Here is a 16,762-nt window from a genome sequence, read left to right as displayed (position 1 = left end):
CTGGCCTGCTGAGTTACTCCAGTATTTTGTGTTGCTCGGATTTCCAGCATCTGCAAATTTTCTCTTGTTTTTACAAAAAAAAAAGTTTGAATCTTTTATTAAGGAAGTGGAAACAGCATTTAGAAAATAGTATTAGGGTTGATCAGAGTAGACATGACAAGACCACTGATATCCTAGGCCCTGAACCACAGGTGCCAAAGGCTCCTTCTGGCATTTGTCATTCTCCAGGCCCTGCTGCGTGACCCATATTGATCCGTAGGCTTCCCAAACTTGGGGTCTTAATCACCTGTGATCTGACCCCAGTTAGGGACTCAACTGCTTTGCCCCCATGAGGAAAATGTCAAAGGCAGATTTGCTAGAGTCTGGTGCATTTGGCCCTGGACATTATTGATTGGTTTAAGTGGGGGGGGGGGAGGGGTCAAGGTATGCGAAACTGCAACTGACTAACATGGGGTGCAAATGGATTTCGGGGCCAATTTCTGGTTTCATATGTGCCACCAAGTTCTATCTCACCACCCTCTCTAGTTTCAATCTCAGATTGAGCATTGGATTAGAAAAAAATTCCTCTCCTTTACACATTTACAACTTATTTTTCCTGTCCTCAGACTCTGATCCCTACCCTCTAATGCCGTTACACTCTTGGGCATCTGAATTTATTGCAGATTCGGCATTATATTTGACACTGGTGAAGTTGGTCGAAATAGCCAGGCCATCAGCAAGACTGCTTATTTGTACCTCTGTAACTTTGGCTTACCTTCACATATGCCTCAGCATCCCGGAACTCCTATTCACACCAATCCTGGCCTGTAGACTTGCCCATTTCAGTCCATCTTTTGTTCTCACTATGGTAGTCCAAACCTCTGCCCTTGAGTTAAGGCAGATTAACTCCTTTGCTGGCTGACCAGGTTAACATATGCCTCAATTCTAAAATTCACACCTTTGTTTTCAAATCCCTCTATGACCTCTTCCATTCCTGTTTTTAGTTGTCATCTCCAGTCGTGTGTGGCCTATGGATAAGATTTTTTAAAATAAGTTTTTAAAAAAAGAGCACAGTATAAGGAAGAAACACAGAGAATGGAGTCTTTATAAATATTTTGTCAAGTGTATATATTGATATCTTTAAAATGGAATAGTTAAATGAGAAATGGGGCATTATGGAAAGAGAGTGAGTGGAATATAAGCAGATGATGACAGACTTGCTTCAGAAATGATTAAACAAAGTCTGAGGGTGGAGCAGAGAATACTGAATTATTTAGGGGGCAGATTTTGTGTGTCTCAGATTCTGTGTTTGTAATGAGCTGGATATTGTTAGCATTTGCCTCCAGTTACCCTGTGTGGCACTGACAGCTACACTCTTGCCGATCGCAGAAGTTGTTGAAGCAAAGATCCACAAGTTGCCCCAAGAGACCACTCTTCCACACAGTGTCTGAGTAAGTCCTTGTAAATGTAAATCCTTCTGAAACCAGTTATTTGCTGAGAACTACTTGTGCACAGTTCCTGCTGTTTTTAAGAAGCCCTTGTGAAAGAAGGGATGATGTGGATGTCATTCCATGTTTACTCATGAAGATCTGTCCTGGCACAGAAAAGAAATTAACAACTTTAAGTTTGGAGTTCTGTTCCTTCAAAACGCTTATTCAAACATCCCATTTCTATCATAACCTCGTTATTATTCCTATCATTTGTGGCGTCTATGATTGAAAGTGTCCGTATTGTTTTTTGCCTCCTGGCTTCTGTCAATGAGAATTCTGTCGCCTGATTGGCAGTTCAGCCAGGTTGATGACCTCACTGTTGATGAACTCAGTTGTTCTTTAGCTGACACAAAATCGAAGCAGAGTTCACATCACACTCCTCTTCAGCTGATCTGGTTTGCAGTAATTCCTTCGTTTCTTGCCAAGCACAGCAAAATCGGGGTGGTCTAAAGAAGTAGTGCGTAAGGACAGAAGCAACTGATTGATAAAGAATTGTAAATCTGTGGCATTGTATTATTTGTATGAAGCCACTTTATCAGTGTAGCTGAGGGTAGGTTATGCAGATAAGTGATGGGGATGGCAAAACATTACTCTGCCGTGGCACAAATCACTGTAAATAGAACTTGAATAAATTTTCTTCATGGAAATAATGGCTAATACCAGTCTTGTTGAAGCTTTCCAGGAAATTGTAAGCTGGCACCTCACTGAATTCCTTGGGAGCAATGTATTCTGGTCACGAAATCAGTGTAAATTATTTACTTGAAGGTTATGTTCAACCACAGCAAATAATTAAAGTAGTGTTACTTTGATTTGTATTGAATTGTTAAAAATAAAACTCCATAAAGGGCATGGGTTTTACTGGAAAATGAAGAAGCATCTATATCTGTTAGATCTGGGGCTCCATTATTAAGGACCCCCAACACCCAGATGATGCCCTTTTCTCATTGTTACCGTCGGGAAGGAGGTACAGAAACCTGAAGGCACACATTCAGCGATTCAGTAACAGCTGCTTCACCTCTGCCATCTGATTTCTGAATGGACATTGAACCTATGAACACAACCTCACTTTTTAAAAATATATGTACCACTTTTGTTTTTGTACTATTTAAAATCTATTTAATATACACATATATACTTGATTTACTTAGTTTTTTCTTTCTATATTATCATGTATTGCATTGTACTACTGCTGCTAATTTAACAAATTTCACAACACATACGGTGATAATAAACCTGATTCTGATTCTGTTAGGACAACAGATGGACAAATCCAGGTAGTGAAAGCGTACAGATTTTTAGCTGACTGAAACACCTATTTATTGCAGTGTAGAATACCCTTAAGAAAATGCAACGTAGTATACATAAACACTTAATATTGGAAATAACGAGACTAATCTTCAAGATTCAGTTGTACTTCCAGTTTAGAATACTGTATTCTATGCTGACGATGTGGTCTCCTTTACATCAGAGGATTCGAGTGCAGATTGGGCGACTGTTTTCCTCAGTTAGTAAGGCTGAGACTGTGCTTCCAATAATCTGTCACTTTAATTCTCTGTCCCACTCTAACCTTTGTTTTCCATCTCCAGATTTATTCCAATTTTAGCTTCGGAAGCTCAATTTTTAACTGGCAGATTACTGACTGCAGGATCTAACAAGATCAGAGGACTAGCTGTTCCAACCTTCCACCTCGCACTTCCTGCAGTTGTTTGTTTCCTCGTTCTGTTATTTACGATTTTGTTTGACTCCTGCTCCAGACGCAGCTTTACTATTCTCTTTCAGCTGATTCCACCCCTTGTGTAAGTCAAACTCTTCTGATCTCCATCCTATCACTGACAAACTTTACTTCTCTCAACCCGTGTTCTCATTCCCTGCAACTTTTGTGTGATTTCCATCTCTTCCAGTTCCGATGGCCTGTTCCTTCATATCTGCTGCCAGATCTGTTGAATATTTCCTTCATTTAAAAAAAAATTGAGCTTTTTAGAAGTCCTGTTCAGGATCTTTGGACTAGTTATGCACACAATAGATTTGAGGGAGAGATATGGAAGTGAATGGAGGGGGGAGAAAAAAACAGTTCAATCAGGCCTTGAACTAGATGTCTTTACTAAAGGTACATGACAGCACTTTTATTTACCCACTTTTGCACAATATCCCCTTGTGCCATCACCCCACAAAAATGTCTTACTTAGTGTTGAAGCTATCCACTTCCAATGGACTGTGGATGCCAAGTTTTGGAGTTTCTCTACCCTTTGAGGAGGAATTCCTTCCTAACTTCTCTCTTAATTGGTCATGCTCTGATTTTAAGGTTATGCTGTCTTGCTTGAAATGGTTTGGCGTGTTGCGTTTTCAATAGATTGGATCACTTCATCGTAATAAACAACTTGACAAGATCGGTTGTCAGTCTAACCTTGGGGCGTCGAAGTGGGGACAATTGGTTATCGGTACATCATCAATGCAACCTCTCTCAATGTAATTTTTAAACCCAATTTCATCTAGTGGATTTGTTCTGCACTTTTGACTTTGTAGTAGTGTAAAAGCTGATAAGAGACAGAGATCGGTTGTAGTGCTGGAGACTTTTTTGCAGGGCAGAAATGACTAATACAAGGGAACATAATTTTAAGGTGATTTGAGGGATGTCAGAGATTGTTTTGCCCAGAGTGATGGGTGCATGGAATGTGTTGCCGGGGTGATTGTAGAGGCAGATAGATTAGGGATAGATAGACATGTGGATGAAAGAAAAATGAAGGGCCTACATAGGAGAGAAGTGTTTTTCCAATAGGTTGAAAGGTTGACACAACATCGTAGGCCAAAGGGCCTGTACTGCTCCATGTTCTCTGTCCTGTGCACCTCCTCAAGGCATTATGGAGGTTCTGTGCAGAACTTGTGACTACTCTTTGTACTGAAGCATCAAGTAATGTTAACTGTAAAGAAAGATGGCTATATTAACAATTGTTTATATGCATCATGTAAATTGATTCCCTTAGTGAGTCTGCAACTGGGGGTAACCATCTAAAGATGGAAAGGATGTGATGCTGAGGCTTCGTAAGGCACTGGTGAGGCCTCACCTTGAGTATTGTGAACAGTTTTGGGCCCCTCATCTTAGAAAAGATGTGCTGGCATTGGAGAGGGTCCAGAGGAGGTTCACAAGGATGATTCCAGGAATGAAAGGGTTATCATACGACGAACGTTTGATGACTCTAGGTCTGTACACGCTGCAAGGAAGGATGAGGAGGGATCTCATTGAAACCTTTCGAATGTTGAAAGGCCTAGGCAGAGTAGATGTAGAAAGGATGTTTCCCATGGTGGGGGAGTCTAGGACAAAAGGGCACAGCCTCAGGATAGAGGGGCATGCTTTCAAAACAGAGAAGCAGAGCAATTCCTTTAGCTAAAGGGTGGTGAATTTGTGGAATTTGTTGCCACATGCAGCTGTGGAGGTTAGGTCGTTGGGTGTATTTAAGGCAGAGATTGATAGGTTCTTGATTGGACATGGCATCAAAGGTTCTGGGAAGAAGGCCGGGAACTGGAGTTGAGGAAGAGATAGAAAAAAGGATCAGCCATGATTGAATGGCAGAACAGACCCGATGGGCAAGATGGCCTAATTCTGCTCCTATGTCTTATGGTCTTATGATGGGGTGTAACACCATTAACACTGAGATGAAGAGCTATTTCTTCATTTGGAAAGTGACAAGTGATTTGAAATCTTTGCCCTAAAGATCTAAGAAGGCTTAATCATTGATTTGCAACAGAGCTCAAAGGATGTCTGGTTGTTAAAAGAATCAGAGGATGTGGGGACAGCACAGGAAAATAACGTTGTGGGGAAAAGTCAACTATGAATGGCAGAGTGGGCATGAGGGGGCAATTGATCCATTCATATGACTTGTGTTCTCATGTTGGCTTGTCTTGGTAATCATAAATGTACCATCTTACCATTGTCTTAGAAGCATTGGTCTGCCTCTGGACACCAATTGATAATTTGCCTTAAAACAAAAAATTCATCCTCACTCAGTAGAGCTAAAGTGCACTACATACCAATGTCACCTCATTGCGGTGAATGTTTCTCAGAGATAGATTGCGGCTACTAGCGGTGCTAAGCTACATGTTTAGTTGGACAGGTTAGGAAACCCAGACAGGGTAGCAGTGAAGTAAACTTTTTGAAATCCAAATATTCTGCTAACTTCAGTTGGGTTTAGAAATTTGGAAATGTAATGGAATAGTTAGATCACATGCTTAAATTAATTGCAATGGCTGTCAAATACGGAATTATCATGAGATATTGCTTTCATTTATACAAAAAAATGTTGTTCTCTCGAATTGTGAGGTTTTTTGATCATATCTGAATTCCATTGTTTTCTATTTCTGTCAAGTTAGATGTTCTGATTGCAAACCTGACTTGTGACATTAAGGCAACAAACACAAAACACTGGAGAAACTCAGCAGGTCAGGCACCATCTATGGAAAAGAGTAAACAGTTGACGTTTTGGGCCCAGGCTCTTCATCAGGACGTTAAAGTTAATAACAAGAATCAGACACGAGGATGCTGTGGTTCCCTTATACAAAACAAATATTGCCAGTGCAAGTCCACTCCCATCAGTTGTCTAAAATGTTCACACTTTGGCTTAAAGAACTTTGGTTGGTGTCAATTCTGGTAACAGTCATAATGTGTTATGATTGGCATGTGCAAATACCATGCCATCATTATTTACTATTTTTTAACAATTTGTAAAAAATAACAATAACTTTTTTTAAAAAATTACTATTTTTGTACAATGATTCTACATTCTACACAAAGGAATCCATTCTACATAGTCATACATTCTCTAAGGTCACTGCCTTCCCTCTGGAAAATGTACATGCTGTGTAAGGAAAAGCTGCATTCCATTATTTTTCACTTCATGTTTATTTGTATACTGAATCGTAATGACTTTTGTGAAAGCTATGACTCCATTTGTGGATTCCTAGCTCGCATCTCTAAACAGGCACTACTAAGTTCTTGTTTAGCAGTGAGTGGAGACGCAAGAGACTGCAGTTGCTTGAATCAAAAGCAGAAAGCAAACTGCTGTTAGAGCACAGCGGGTCAAACAGCATCTGTGGAGGCAGAGGGATGCTTGACATTTCTGAACTGCGTGAAAGGTCTCAAGTAGAAAGATCGACCATCTCTTTGCCTCCACAGACTTTTAGTAAATGGCTGTGTTACCTGTTATATTCTTTGACTATTTTGAATGACTTAGAAGTCACTTTGTGTTTTGGTGTCTTGCATTCATCCTTAAGGCTGATTTATACTTGTGCGTCAAATGTACGCCGTAGGTACCGCGTACCCTACGCCGTAGGGTGACGTGCACCTCCCCAAAAATGTAACTCGTGCGTCCGACGCAGACCGCAACAACTGTGACTGGTCTGCTTGGTAGCATTGTATTTCCTCCTATGCATTTCCAGTTGCTTTCCTCTGCCATGTCTGTACACCGATGTGAAGTAAATAGTTGGAGACGATGAACCAAATCGTCAAATCTACCTGCCAACATCCAAAAATATTTGAAATGCATTTCCTCGTCCATATCTCTTACGAAGAAACTCAACACAGTGGCATAGAAACCCCACCGCCAACTAGCGTTTTGGCGGTGAATTGCAGAGCGACGCAGACACAACTACGCATGCTCGCTATGGTGTAGGGCTATGCAAAAGTATAAATCAGGCCTACGGCGTAGCCCGTACGCACAAGTATAAATCAACCTTTAGTCCCTTGGCAGTGTTTTCTACTTGTACTTCATGTCAGCTAAAAACGCTGTGGCCAGTGGCTTCTTGCACTAGTTTATAGGTAGCCAAAAATAACGATGTCATTTCAAATGGCTGTAATTTAAGTGTTATCCTGAGCAAAGCTTGAATATTTATCTTTCAAGAAGCTTTTGAAAAAAACATATTTCCAAAATAGAAGGTTGAAAGATATGTTCCTCAAGTCTGTGATGTATTGAACTTGCATGTGATTTATTCCATTTGTAACCTAGATTAAGTTTCAATGAGTTTGTAATTGCGCATTCTGGCTGCCATACATTAACTAGCTCCTATCTCTTTTTACAGACACGAAGAAGCTACTCAAGTCCTGAAACAACAAATGAATACCAGCTTCCCAGTGGAAAGAGGCCCGTTTTGCATTTTGGCTCCTTCTTTGTCACTGCGTGAGGTTTGACAAGTGCGTTTACCCAGAGTGGTTGAAGCATTGTGTGGAAACTCTGCTTTTCAACTGCATAGCTTCAATCATTTATTTGTGAGAATCTGCACTCCCGACTGTCTGTAACCAGATCTGACACCATGTGACTTGGATTTGGGGGTGTTGTGATTGGTCGGCTGGAGGAACTCGGCCCTCCCACTCAATGATGTGTGCTCACGACCGTTGCTAATGCTGCACAGTGATTTGACAGCAGACTTGGCACAGTGCCTGCATTACATCTCTGGATCCAGCAGTAACGAAACAAGGACATAGGCGGCTTATTGAAGCACAAGCGTACTGCAGTGGAGAAAGGGGAACGTGAAAAAAGAGATCATTAACTGTCTTGAGGAAGTCCCATGTGTCCTGTGGTTAGCTGGTGCCTGAACAAACTGCTCGGGTAACTAGCGGACAGTAGTTTGTTCCGGTCTGAAGTGGGTAGTCAGGCAAATGTGACTCTTGAATTTTTAGCTATAGTCAGAGAGCAGCTATTAACTGCAGGGTAGAGAGAGAGAGAGAGAGCGAATGATCCTTTCAGACTGCTGGTGCCCATGTACGACTAACGATGGGGGGGAATTTAGGATGCCACCGTTCTATTCCCAAGGATCCTCTGGAGATTGGGCAGAATCGCAAGTTCAGTGCCGCATGCAACTTCAGCAACATCCTGGTGAACCAGGAGCGGCTGAACATCAACACGGCCACCGAGGAGGAACTGATGACCCTTCCTGGGGTCAACCGAATGGTGGCACAAAATATTGTGGAGTACCGCGAGTGTATTGGTGGGTTTAAGAAGGTTGAGGACTTGGCGCTGGTGAGTGGGATTGGCGCCGCCAGGCTGGAGCAGGTGAAACTGGAGATCTGCGTGGCAAGCAGTCGAAGTTTCGGCTCTACGCAGCACTCCCCCAGCTCTGCGCGCAGGGATCCCCATTCTGAAACCCTCTCCTCCACCAGCAGAGTCAACGTGAACCTCGCCACAGTGGCGCAGTTGATGAGCCTGCGGGGAATCAGTGACGAGGTGGCGCGCAACATTGTGAGCTATCGGAAGGAACGCGGGCCATTTGAGACTGTTGATGACCTGACGAAGGTGACCTCCGTCAGCCTGGCGCTGCTGGAGCGCGTGCGGCCCCGCATCTGCGTGGAGCGGTCACGGCCCACGTCCACCCACACCGGAAATGGGGGGATCGACTTCGCCGCCAAGCCTCGCCCCAGCCCTACCTCACTCAGCTTGCAGAGCGAGGACCTGGATCTCCCACCCGGCGGCCCGACTCAGATCATCTCGACCCGTCCAAACGTGGAGGTGTTCAGCGGGCTGAGGGACGGCGAGCGGGTCCTGAGGATAGCCAGCTGGAATCTGCAGAGCTGCTCGACCGAAAAGGCCACTAATCCTGGAGTGAGGGAAGTTGTGTGCATGACGCTTCTGGAGAACGGGTACATTTCATTTTCATAGTCTCTGTTTGTTTAAATGCTAATTTTAAAAGACACTCGTATGATAGTTCTTTTATCTGATTTTTCTAACCTTTTTGTTTTTGTGCTTTTTCTTGAATTCCTAAAAGCTGTCAGCTAGTCATATGCCCGTGATTTTAATGAGCCCACTTTCCATTGGCAGCCTTCCAGTAACAGTCATTCAGTATATTCCACCACATTTTTGTTATTGATGTAATTTTAACATTGACTTGCTGCCCAAACTCCTTCTACAGGAGGTTCTGTTAGAGGGGCTTTGTGTTGGAATCATTGCATATTTTCTTACAAACAAAACGACACCCTGAAAATCGCTATTGTACAACATTGGCCTGACGCTGCTATTGAAATGCACGAGAGCATGAACTAGACCATTGCACTCTTCTTGCCTATTCTAGTTCAGCGTTGAAATTAAATTTTAATAAAATAGACATAGTGTTAAAGCTCCTTGCTTCCAGCTCAATGAAGGTGTTAGGGCGGTCTTTTAAAAGAATGGCTTCTTCTCTATTTCCTTTGGGATTGGTGGGGGTGATTTGGCTTTAGGAGAGTGGATGTGGGCAGATTTCTCCAAGCAAATAAGGGCTCCATAATTTTTTGGGGGGGCGGTGTTTTTTTGTGTGTGTGGTCTACTATTTCAGTGCTTCAGGGTCAAGTTTGTGTCAACTGAAAGTTTCTGCAGGTGTGTTGTTGTTCATAACTGTGAATTGTTTTTTCATTTGCCTTGCTGATAGAGTGAAGTTTTGGACCATGGTTACTGGAGAAGTCTGTATATCCCATGAGCCTGCACCACCCTTTAGTGATACGAATCTTAATAGAGTATGTCTGGCTTCTGTTACCACTCAACAAAATCTGTCATTCTCAGCTGTGAAATCTTCGTCTTGAGTTATCCTCACAAAACCTTTTGAAGGAGTGGGATTTCAGATGTTTTTTTGTAAATTATCCTGTTACAACTAGCTCTAATTTTAAGTTTATGGACTTTGTTCTAACCTCACTTTTTCAAATCTTTCCATCATCTTGATCATTTCTTTTACTTGACCCCTGAATCTCCTTTCCTTGGGGAGCCCGTGTTTAGTCCATGCAGCCTGTCATTGTAATCTAACCCTTTTAACCCTTTTTAACCTTTTAACCACCCCATCCCATCTCCTTCTTGTTTTATTGAAAGTCAAACACCGCTGCAAGTTGGCTATAATTTGATTCGGTGGGGATTTTTTTTTTGGTAAGCAAAAATCTAGCCCATCAAGTGCCCTTTTTAAAAACCCCTTCCTTTCACCTGTGTCTTCTTCTCTTTGATACCTCTACCATGGGAAAACGATTTTGATTGCCTACCCTATCTATGCCTTCATCAGGTCACACTCCTCAGCTTCCGGAGAAAATAATTCTATCCAATCTCACCTCCTAACTGAAATCCTCTAATGCAGGCGATGTCTTGGTGAATCAATTGAGCATGTACTCCACGACTGCCACCTCCTTCCTGTAGCGTGGGGACCAGAACAGCAGACAGTGCTCCAAGTGTAACCCAACCGGTGCTTTGGGAAGAAGCGGTTTGACTAGCGGTCAAAAATTAACTAATGGGGAATTAAAAAGCTTTTTACTTTCCAATTGTCCAGATATCCGTGTTATCTTGTGTCTGTGCAATGAGTGTACGGAGGGAATCTGTTGAAATTACCACTGAGAAATAGCAGAGCCCAAGCATTAATTAAACTGCTCAGGTTAATAAAACTCATCAGGAAAATAATTTGATCTCGAGACTCGATGATTAAAAAGTAATATGTGAAAAAAGCAGTGTTGTATGCTCAGGGGATGGTTTCTTGAGGTATTGTATGTATGCACTAAAACTATTGTACAAATTTCAGTTAACTCTGAATGGAGGTGTGAAGAGAGTTGAAGTTCACTGGATTCTGGTTAATTGGGGCAGACACTCATTTGGGACAACTCTTAAAGAACAAAAACTAATCGAGAAAATAGCTGGGATTCCCTTTGTTTAAATTGCACACTGCTGCTTAAATGGGGCAGGGGACTCTTGCTAAACAGTTTCTAGCTAGCATCAGTCGCATGTGCTTGCGTGGCCATCAGACGCACCATGCTTCGAGTGAAGAGTTTTTAAATAGCATCAGTTGAATGTGTTTGTGTTCAAAAATCAACAATTTTTGTCACTGATAGTTGGCAAGTAATAAGCAGCAAGATAATTCAGAACCGTTTTGCTCACTGTGGTTTCAAGCATTCAGGCTGGGAGATGCTAAGCCACAGCCGGGAGTGAAAATGAAGCTATTTCATTACTTCAAGTTGGAAACTACGAAGTATCAAAAATCATCTTGAATGAAGATGAAGATTTGGAGGGTGCAGTTGTCGAAGGCAGCCATTATCTGCACTAGAGTGTCTGTGTTGATTTTGTTCATTTACAGTCAAAAGAATGCGACACAGATGAATTCCTCTGCGTATTACAAACTATTACAGTTTTATATACTACAGTAGTTTGTTGTGTATTTCATTTAAATACATAGCTTATTACTCAGTTTATCTTTTTTTATACCTCTTCACCTATTTCCATGAAACTTTAGCTAATTAGGGCAGCTGCTTAATTGGGCCAAAATGTACTGGTGGTGATGTGTTCCAATTAATTGGAATCCATTGTCTTGCCTTTACCTAATTCTGCTTGCTTTCATCATTTTGCAAATTGCTTCTTGGCTTTCTTAAAAACTAATCCTGTAGAACTGTGAATTATGCAGTAAGTTTTATGGTTTGCATTATATAAAATTCCTTCCCCATCCAGATCATTGAAAGCTGAACCATTGCACTTGCACAATTCAATGTCCTTGTTCAGCAGGAAATGTCAATTGGGGTACTCACTTTGGGCTTAAAAAACACTGGGATTAGAACCAAGACTTTTGAGTGTGTGAAGCGCAAGTAGTTATCAACAGAGCTCAGATAGCTGAGCAGGATCTGGAGCGTTCCAAGTGCTCGTATCTTACTGATGATTCATGTGCATATGAAATTGCTTCCTTTACAACTGTTCCTCTCCGCGCTTTGTGACGCATTGAATGGCAACCTTGCCATTTCTTTAGCATCGTTTGTTTTTTCAACGAGGCCGAATTACTAACTCGACACTCAACCCGTCAAGGATGGAAAGCGTGCAAGGAGCTGGCTGGATTTGAACCCGGGACCACTCACCTCGAAGACCAATGCAGATGCCACTACACCACTGGCTGGCGTCCTTTACAATGCCGCCGTGTTACTTGTTTGCAGGAAGACAACAGCTATGCTCGAATGCCCTTGCTGGCAGAGAGAGTTAACTTTATGACTGAAGCAGCAGTCATTCATTTCTGCAGATAAAAATCAGTGATTGCGGTCTGCATTCCAAAGTTTATGCACCTTGACTCAACCATCGTTGAGAACCTCCCACTTGATGTCATTATCAGGAATGCAGAACTATTTTTGGGAGGCAGGAGGTTGTAACAGCAGCTGACAGGATATTGTAACTATCTAAAGCTCTAGTCTATGGATGTGAATCATGGTCAACATAAAAAGAGGGACATAAAGATTAATTGCCATGTGTTAAACATAAACTACAACGTCAATAGTGAAGTTCAAGGACATGTGCAACACCATAATAAGCCAATGTCACCTGAAATGACTGGGACATGTCCAGAGAGAGATCGATATGAGATTCCCCTAAGACATTCAACACTTGGAGATCCTGTCTGGCAGGAGTCCAATTCACAGAACACAGTTGGAACTCTCAGGATCGGTGGAGAGGTGTGGCCGTGACCTGGGTAGAAACAGGCGATACTGGAGCCAGGTGAAAGAGACTGTTGACACTGAGCCTCAGGTATGTGTACCCACAGATAGATTGAGAGGTAACAGGTGAACAAAAGACCCTGTCTTGTAGAAAGAGAAAATACTAGTTGCACTAACTTGAAAAAGCAAACTGCTGGAGATACTCAGTGGGTCGAGTAGCATCTATGAAAGGAAAGGAATTATCGCCATTTTGAATCAAAGCCGTGCATTAGGACCGTAAGGGTTAGTGGATAAAGTCATAGTCATCAATAAAAATGCTTAATGGTATGTCAGCACTGTTTCAAGGTGTTTACAGGATAATTCAGTTAAACAGAATCTTTGATTCATTTTACACTCCAAGGTGTATTGTGGAGCAACATATCAGCAATAGTTTTCCAGGTTGTGCAGAGTAGATTCATCAAACTTGTACCAGGTTTCATAGGTTAAGCTGGGATGGAAGTAATGTGGATTCCTCTGGGCAGTGCACTGCAACACATTGTAATCACACAAGGTAAATCAAGGGTAGGTCAGTCATCCCCTCCTTTCTGGCCTGCCATTCCGTCTGATCCTAGCTGACCTAATTACTTGGTGTGACTTTCTGCCAGTATGTGAACTGGGAACCCAATAACCTCCCAAAATAAATATCGATGACTCTACCCTGCCGTCTGTGTTTCAGCATTCACGTAACTTGGCTTAAGCCATCAGCAAAGATCCTGGCTTTACCCAGGAGTCAGTATCAGCAGTGGGAAGGCATGACCAACTCTGAAAAGTTAAGCAAGAGAAACCAGAAGAGCATTTAATATGAAAGTACAGTTGTTGTAAAGCGTGTGTTATTACAACTCCACTAAATGGAAGTGAATCGTGGAAGACATTCAAGTGGAGAGATGTTTGAAACAGGTAGATACATGGACAGAAAAAGTTTAGAAGGTTATACGGCTAACTGGGATGGGCATCAATTGATTAGTGGGGCATGTTTCTGTGCTGTATTATTCTATAATCAATCTGTTAGTTTAAATGGTAGAAGATCTTGATCTGGCTGGGAAGCTGTCTAAATCCAGAGTGAGGGAACATCATGTTAGAGTTCTCATTGGAGTTAGAAAAGTCATTGTCCACACAAGGACATTCTAACCCAAAAGTCTATTGGGCATCATTAGCTGGAACTGTAGTGAATGAAGTCAGTGATATTTTGCTCAGTAAAGTTTTGAAGGGACGTGGGCAAAAAGCGAGTGAATTGAGTGTTAAGTATTAACTAATTCTCTGAATGAATAGGTTGAAGACTCGGAATGGCCTGCTCCTGTCTCTATTGATCACTTAGATTTTGAAATGGGGAAATGTTTCCTCCACCCCTGTTTCCACTAAGCTGTGAACTGCTGTTTCTTAATGATTTAACAAGAGCTCCACCACAAATGCATTTTTACTCTTGGCAACAAAGGTTCTCATTGTTGCGATGAGATAGAGTTGCCAGAAAATTTTGTTTTTCTCATGTTATTTTGCAATGCTGCCACTAAATCTGCTTAAAATGAAGGAGTTGCTAAGCAATCTTTGGGAACAGGGGAAACACCAGCAGAAGCCAGCAGTTCATGGCACAGCACATACATCACTTAGCTAAATGTTGCATTGGTGTTGGATGATGCAGACTGAAATCTGGAGCTTGTTAGACCAATAAAGTACAGTGTCAGTTCCAACACCTGCACTGAACTGTTGACATCCACTTCCAAGGACTTAGTGAAGTTCGTTGCAGAAATTCAGAATCTTGCATGTCATTTTATGAAATCTACATGTGTAAATTGGCTTCTGTATTTCCTGTATAGTGGGAAAAGGAGCAGTGTTTCCAAAGTGTTTCTGTCGTTATAAAGTAAAATTATTATACTAGCAATTTAAACTACACATCAAGTAAATGTAGACTTGCTCCTTTTAACCCATTCAATTGAAAAAGTGAATTTAGGCACAAAAATGCTGTCCCTCTCTTACCAAGTAGAAATAACTAAATTCACTAAAATTTTTTCAGAACCTTTTGTCATGAGGCGTCATGGTACCATAGCGGTTAGTGCAACGCTATTACAGTTTGGGTGACAAGAGTTTGGTGTTCAATCCAGTGTCCTCTGCAAGGATTTCTTATGTCCTCCCTATGGAACATGCAGCTTTTCTCCGGATGATCTGGTTTCCTCCCACAGTCCAAAGACTTACCAGTTAGTAAGTTAATTGGTCATTGTAAATTTTTCCATGATTAGGCTCAGGTTAAATCGGGAGCTACTGGTGGCATAACTCAAAGGGCCAGAAGTGCCCATATCATGCTGTATCTCTAAGTAAAAATAAATTTAAAAAATATATAAGCTAACTTAAGATAGAAAATGAGTGTAGGGCCAAACTAAAGTTAGTTGCTAAATTTCAAAGTCTTGAGTTTTGTGTTTATTTCTTCTAGCAGTTACCATGTAAGTCAGGTCACTTGTCTGAATGCTACTGGTACCATGTAACACAGTATTACCTGTTGCATGGTCGGGTGGTCGGCGACTAAACCGGCTCCCCCACCAGGCTTGCCTGGTTAGGAGGGTGGCTAGACACCCTGCAGGATGAAAAACAAGACCTGTCAAAGGGCGGATGAACCCTCTTGTAGCAAACACGTGCCGCGAAGCGCGGAAAGGGCATCCCTTGCATCGAAGCTTGGTCTGGCCATTCACTGCAACAGAACTTCCCTCGGCCGTCTTGGATTCCACCATGCCACTGTGGATCTGGGAGGGGATGTCGAGAGGGTGGATCTGGACCTGTGCAACTCCCTACTCACCTAAATCCATTCACGCACACGCTGTTCCTTTCTGAGGAGTGGAGTACCACCCAACTAACTGACTGAAAGAAACCATCACCATCCTATGGGATGGATGGATAGATAGATAGATATATATAGAGAGAGAGAGAAAATATGTATCAAGAGATTCACATTACCATTGCATCTCAATGCAGCTGGCTTAGAAAGTAAAAGACACTAGTTGACCATCTTACTCATGCCCATGTCCCCAATATGTGCCAGTTGGGTAGAATGACCTCGAAAATTCACTGAGTTAGTTACCAATAGATCAGAGTACAACCAACTGTCCGTTCTGTTCCTGAATTGAAAGTTCACTGCCAAACTATTCTTTTGTTTCAAAATAAACTTTATTTATAACAAAATACGGTGGGTTCCAGCTAATTGGGATATTTCAGGACCAGTGCGTTTTGGCCCAATTAAGTGGCTGCCCCAATTAGCCAAAGTTTTGTTAAAATAATTAAGTATTTAAAAAAAAAAGACCAACTAGTGTTTAACTGAGTAAAATTTATGTATTGAAATGAAATATAGACCAAATTAGAACACTACTGAAACAATTTCAATACTATAAAACTGTATTAGTTCCTAATTCTTATCGACGGAGGAATTAGTGCAACATACACTGCGGTTTTTTTTTGGTTGATTGACAGTAAATGAACATCATCCACGGAGACACGTAGTGGACAAGGGACTACCTTCAAACAATCTTTTTTGACGATTGCATCCTCCGAATCTTCATTTTCATTGTAATATTCAAGATGATTGCTGATACCTTCAATTTCGTCATAGTTCCTAAAGTAGTGAAATTGTTTCATTTTTCACTCCTGGCTGTTTCTGGCATCTCCAAGCCTGAATGCTTGAAACTGCAGTGAGGAAACAGGTCTGAATTGTCTAAACCGTTGTCCTCAGCCAAGTCACAAATTCCATTCTCCTGACAATTGTTGGAAACTGAGCCAGTCTATTTGAATTATAGTTTAATATTTATAATCTGTGCCCTCACACGGACCATGAATTTCCACCTCTGAAATGACACCTGTGACTGTGTGGCTAAGTACAGCTCCAACA

At 41.8% G+C, this 16,762-nt stretch overlaps 1 protein-coding gene across 2 annotated transcripts in view; it reads left to right on the top strand.

The window, feature by feature from the left end:
* eepd1 (endonuclease/exonuclease/phosphatase family domain containing 1) overlaps positions 1–16,762 on the top strand; it is a 143,520-nt gene that overhangs the window by 53,499 nt on the left and 73,259 nt on the right. For both annotated transcript variants that reach the window (XM_063069856.1, XM_063069855.1), the window contains exon 2: positions 7,539–9,093. In XM_063069856.1, coding sequence (XP_062925926.1) covers positions 8,231–9,093 — 863 coding nt within the window. In that variant the 5' untranslated portion in view covers positions 7,539–8,230. The remainder of the gene's footprint in view (positions 1–7,538; positions 9,094–16,762) is intronic.

This window comes from Mobula hypostoma, chromosome 17, assembly GCF_963921235.1.
Source record: "Mobula hypostoma chromosome 17, sMobHyp1.1, whole genome shotgun sequence".
In the NCBI taxonomy this organism is placed as follows: Eukaryota; Metazoa; Chordata; class Chondrichthyes; order Myliobatiformes; family Myliobatidae; genus Mobula; species Mobula hypostoma.
Note: the sequence above shows the minus strand (reverse complement) of the source record. Positions and strands in the feature narration are given on the sequence as shown.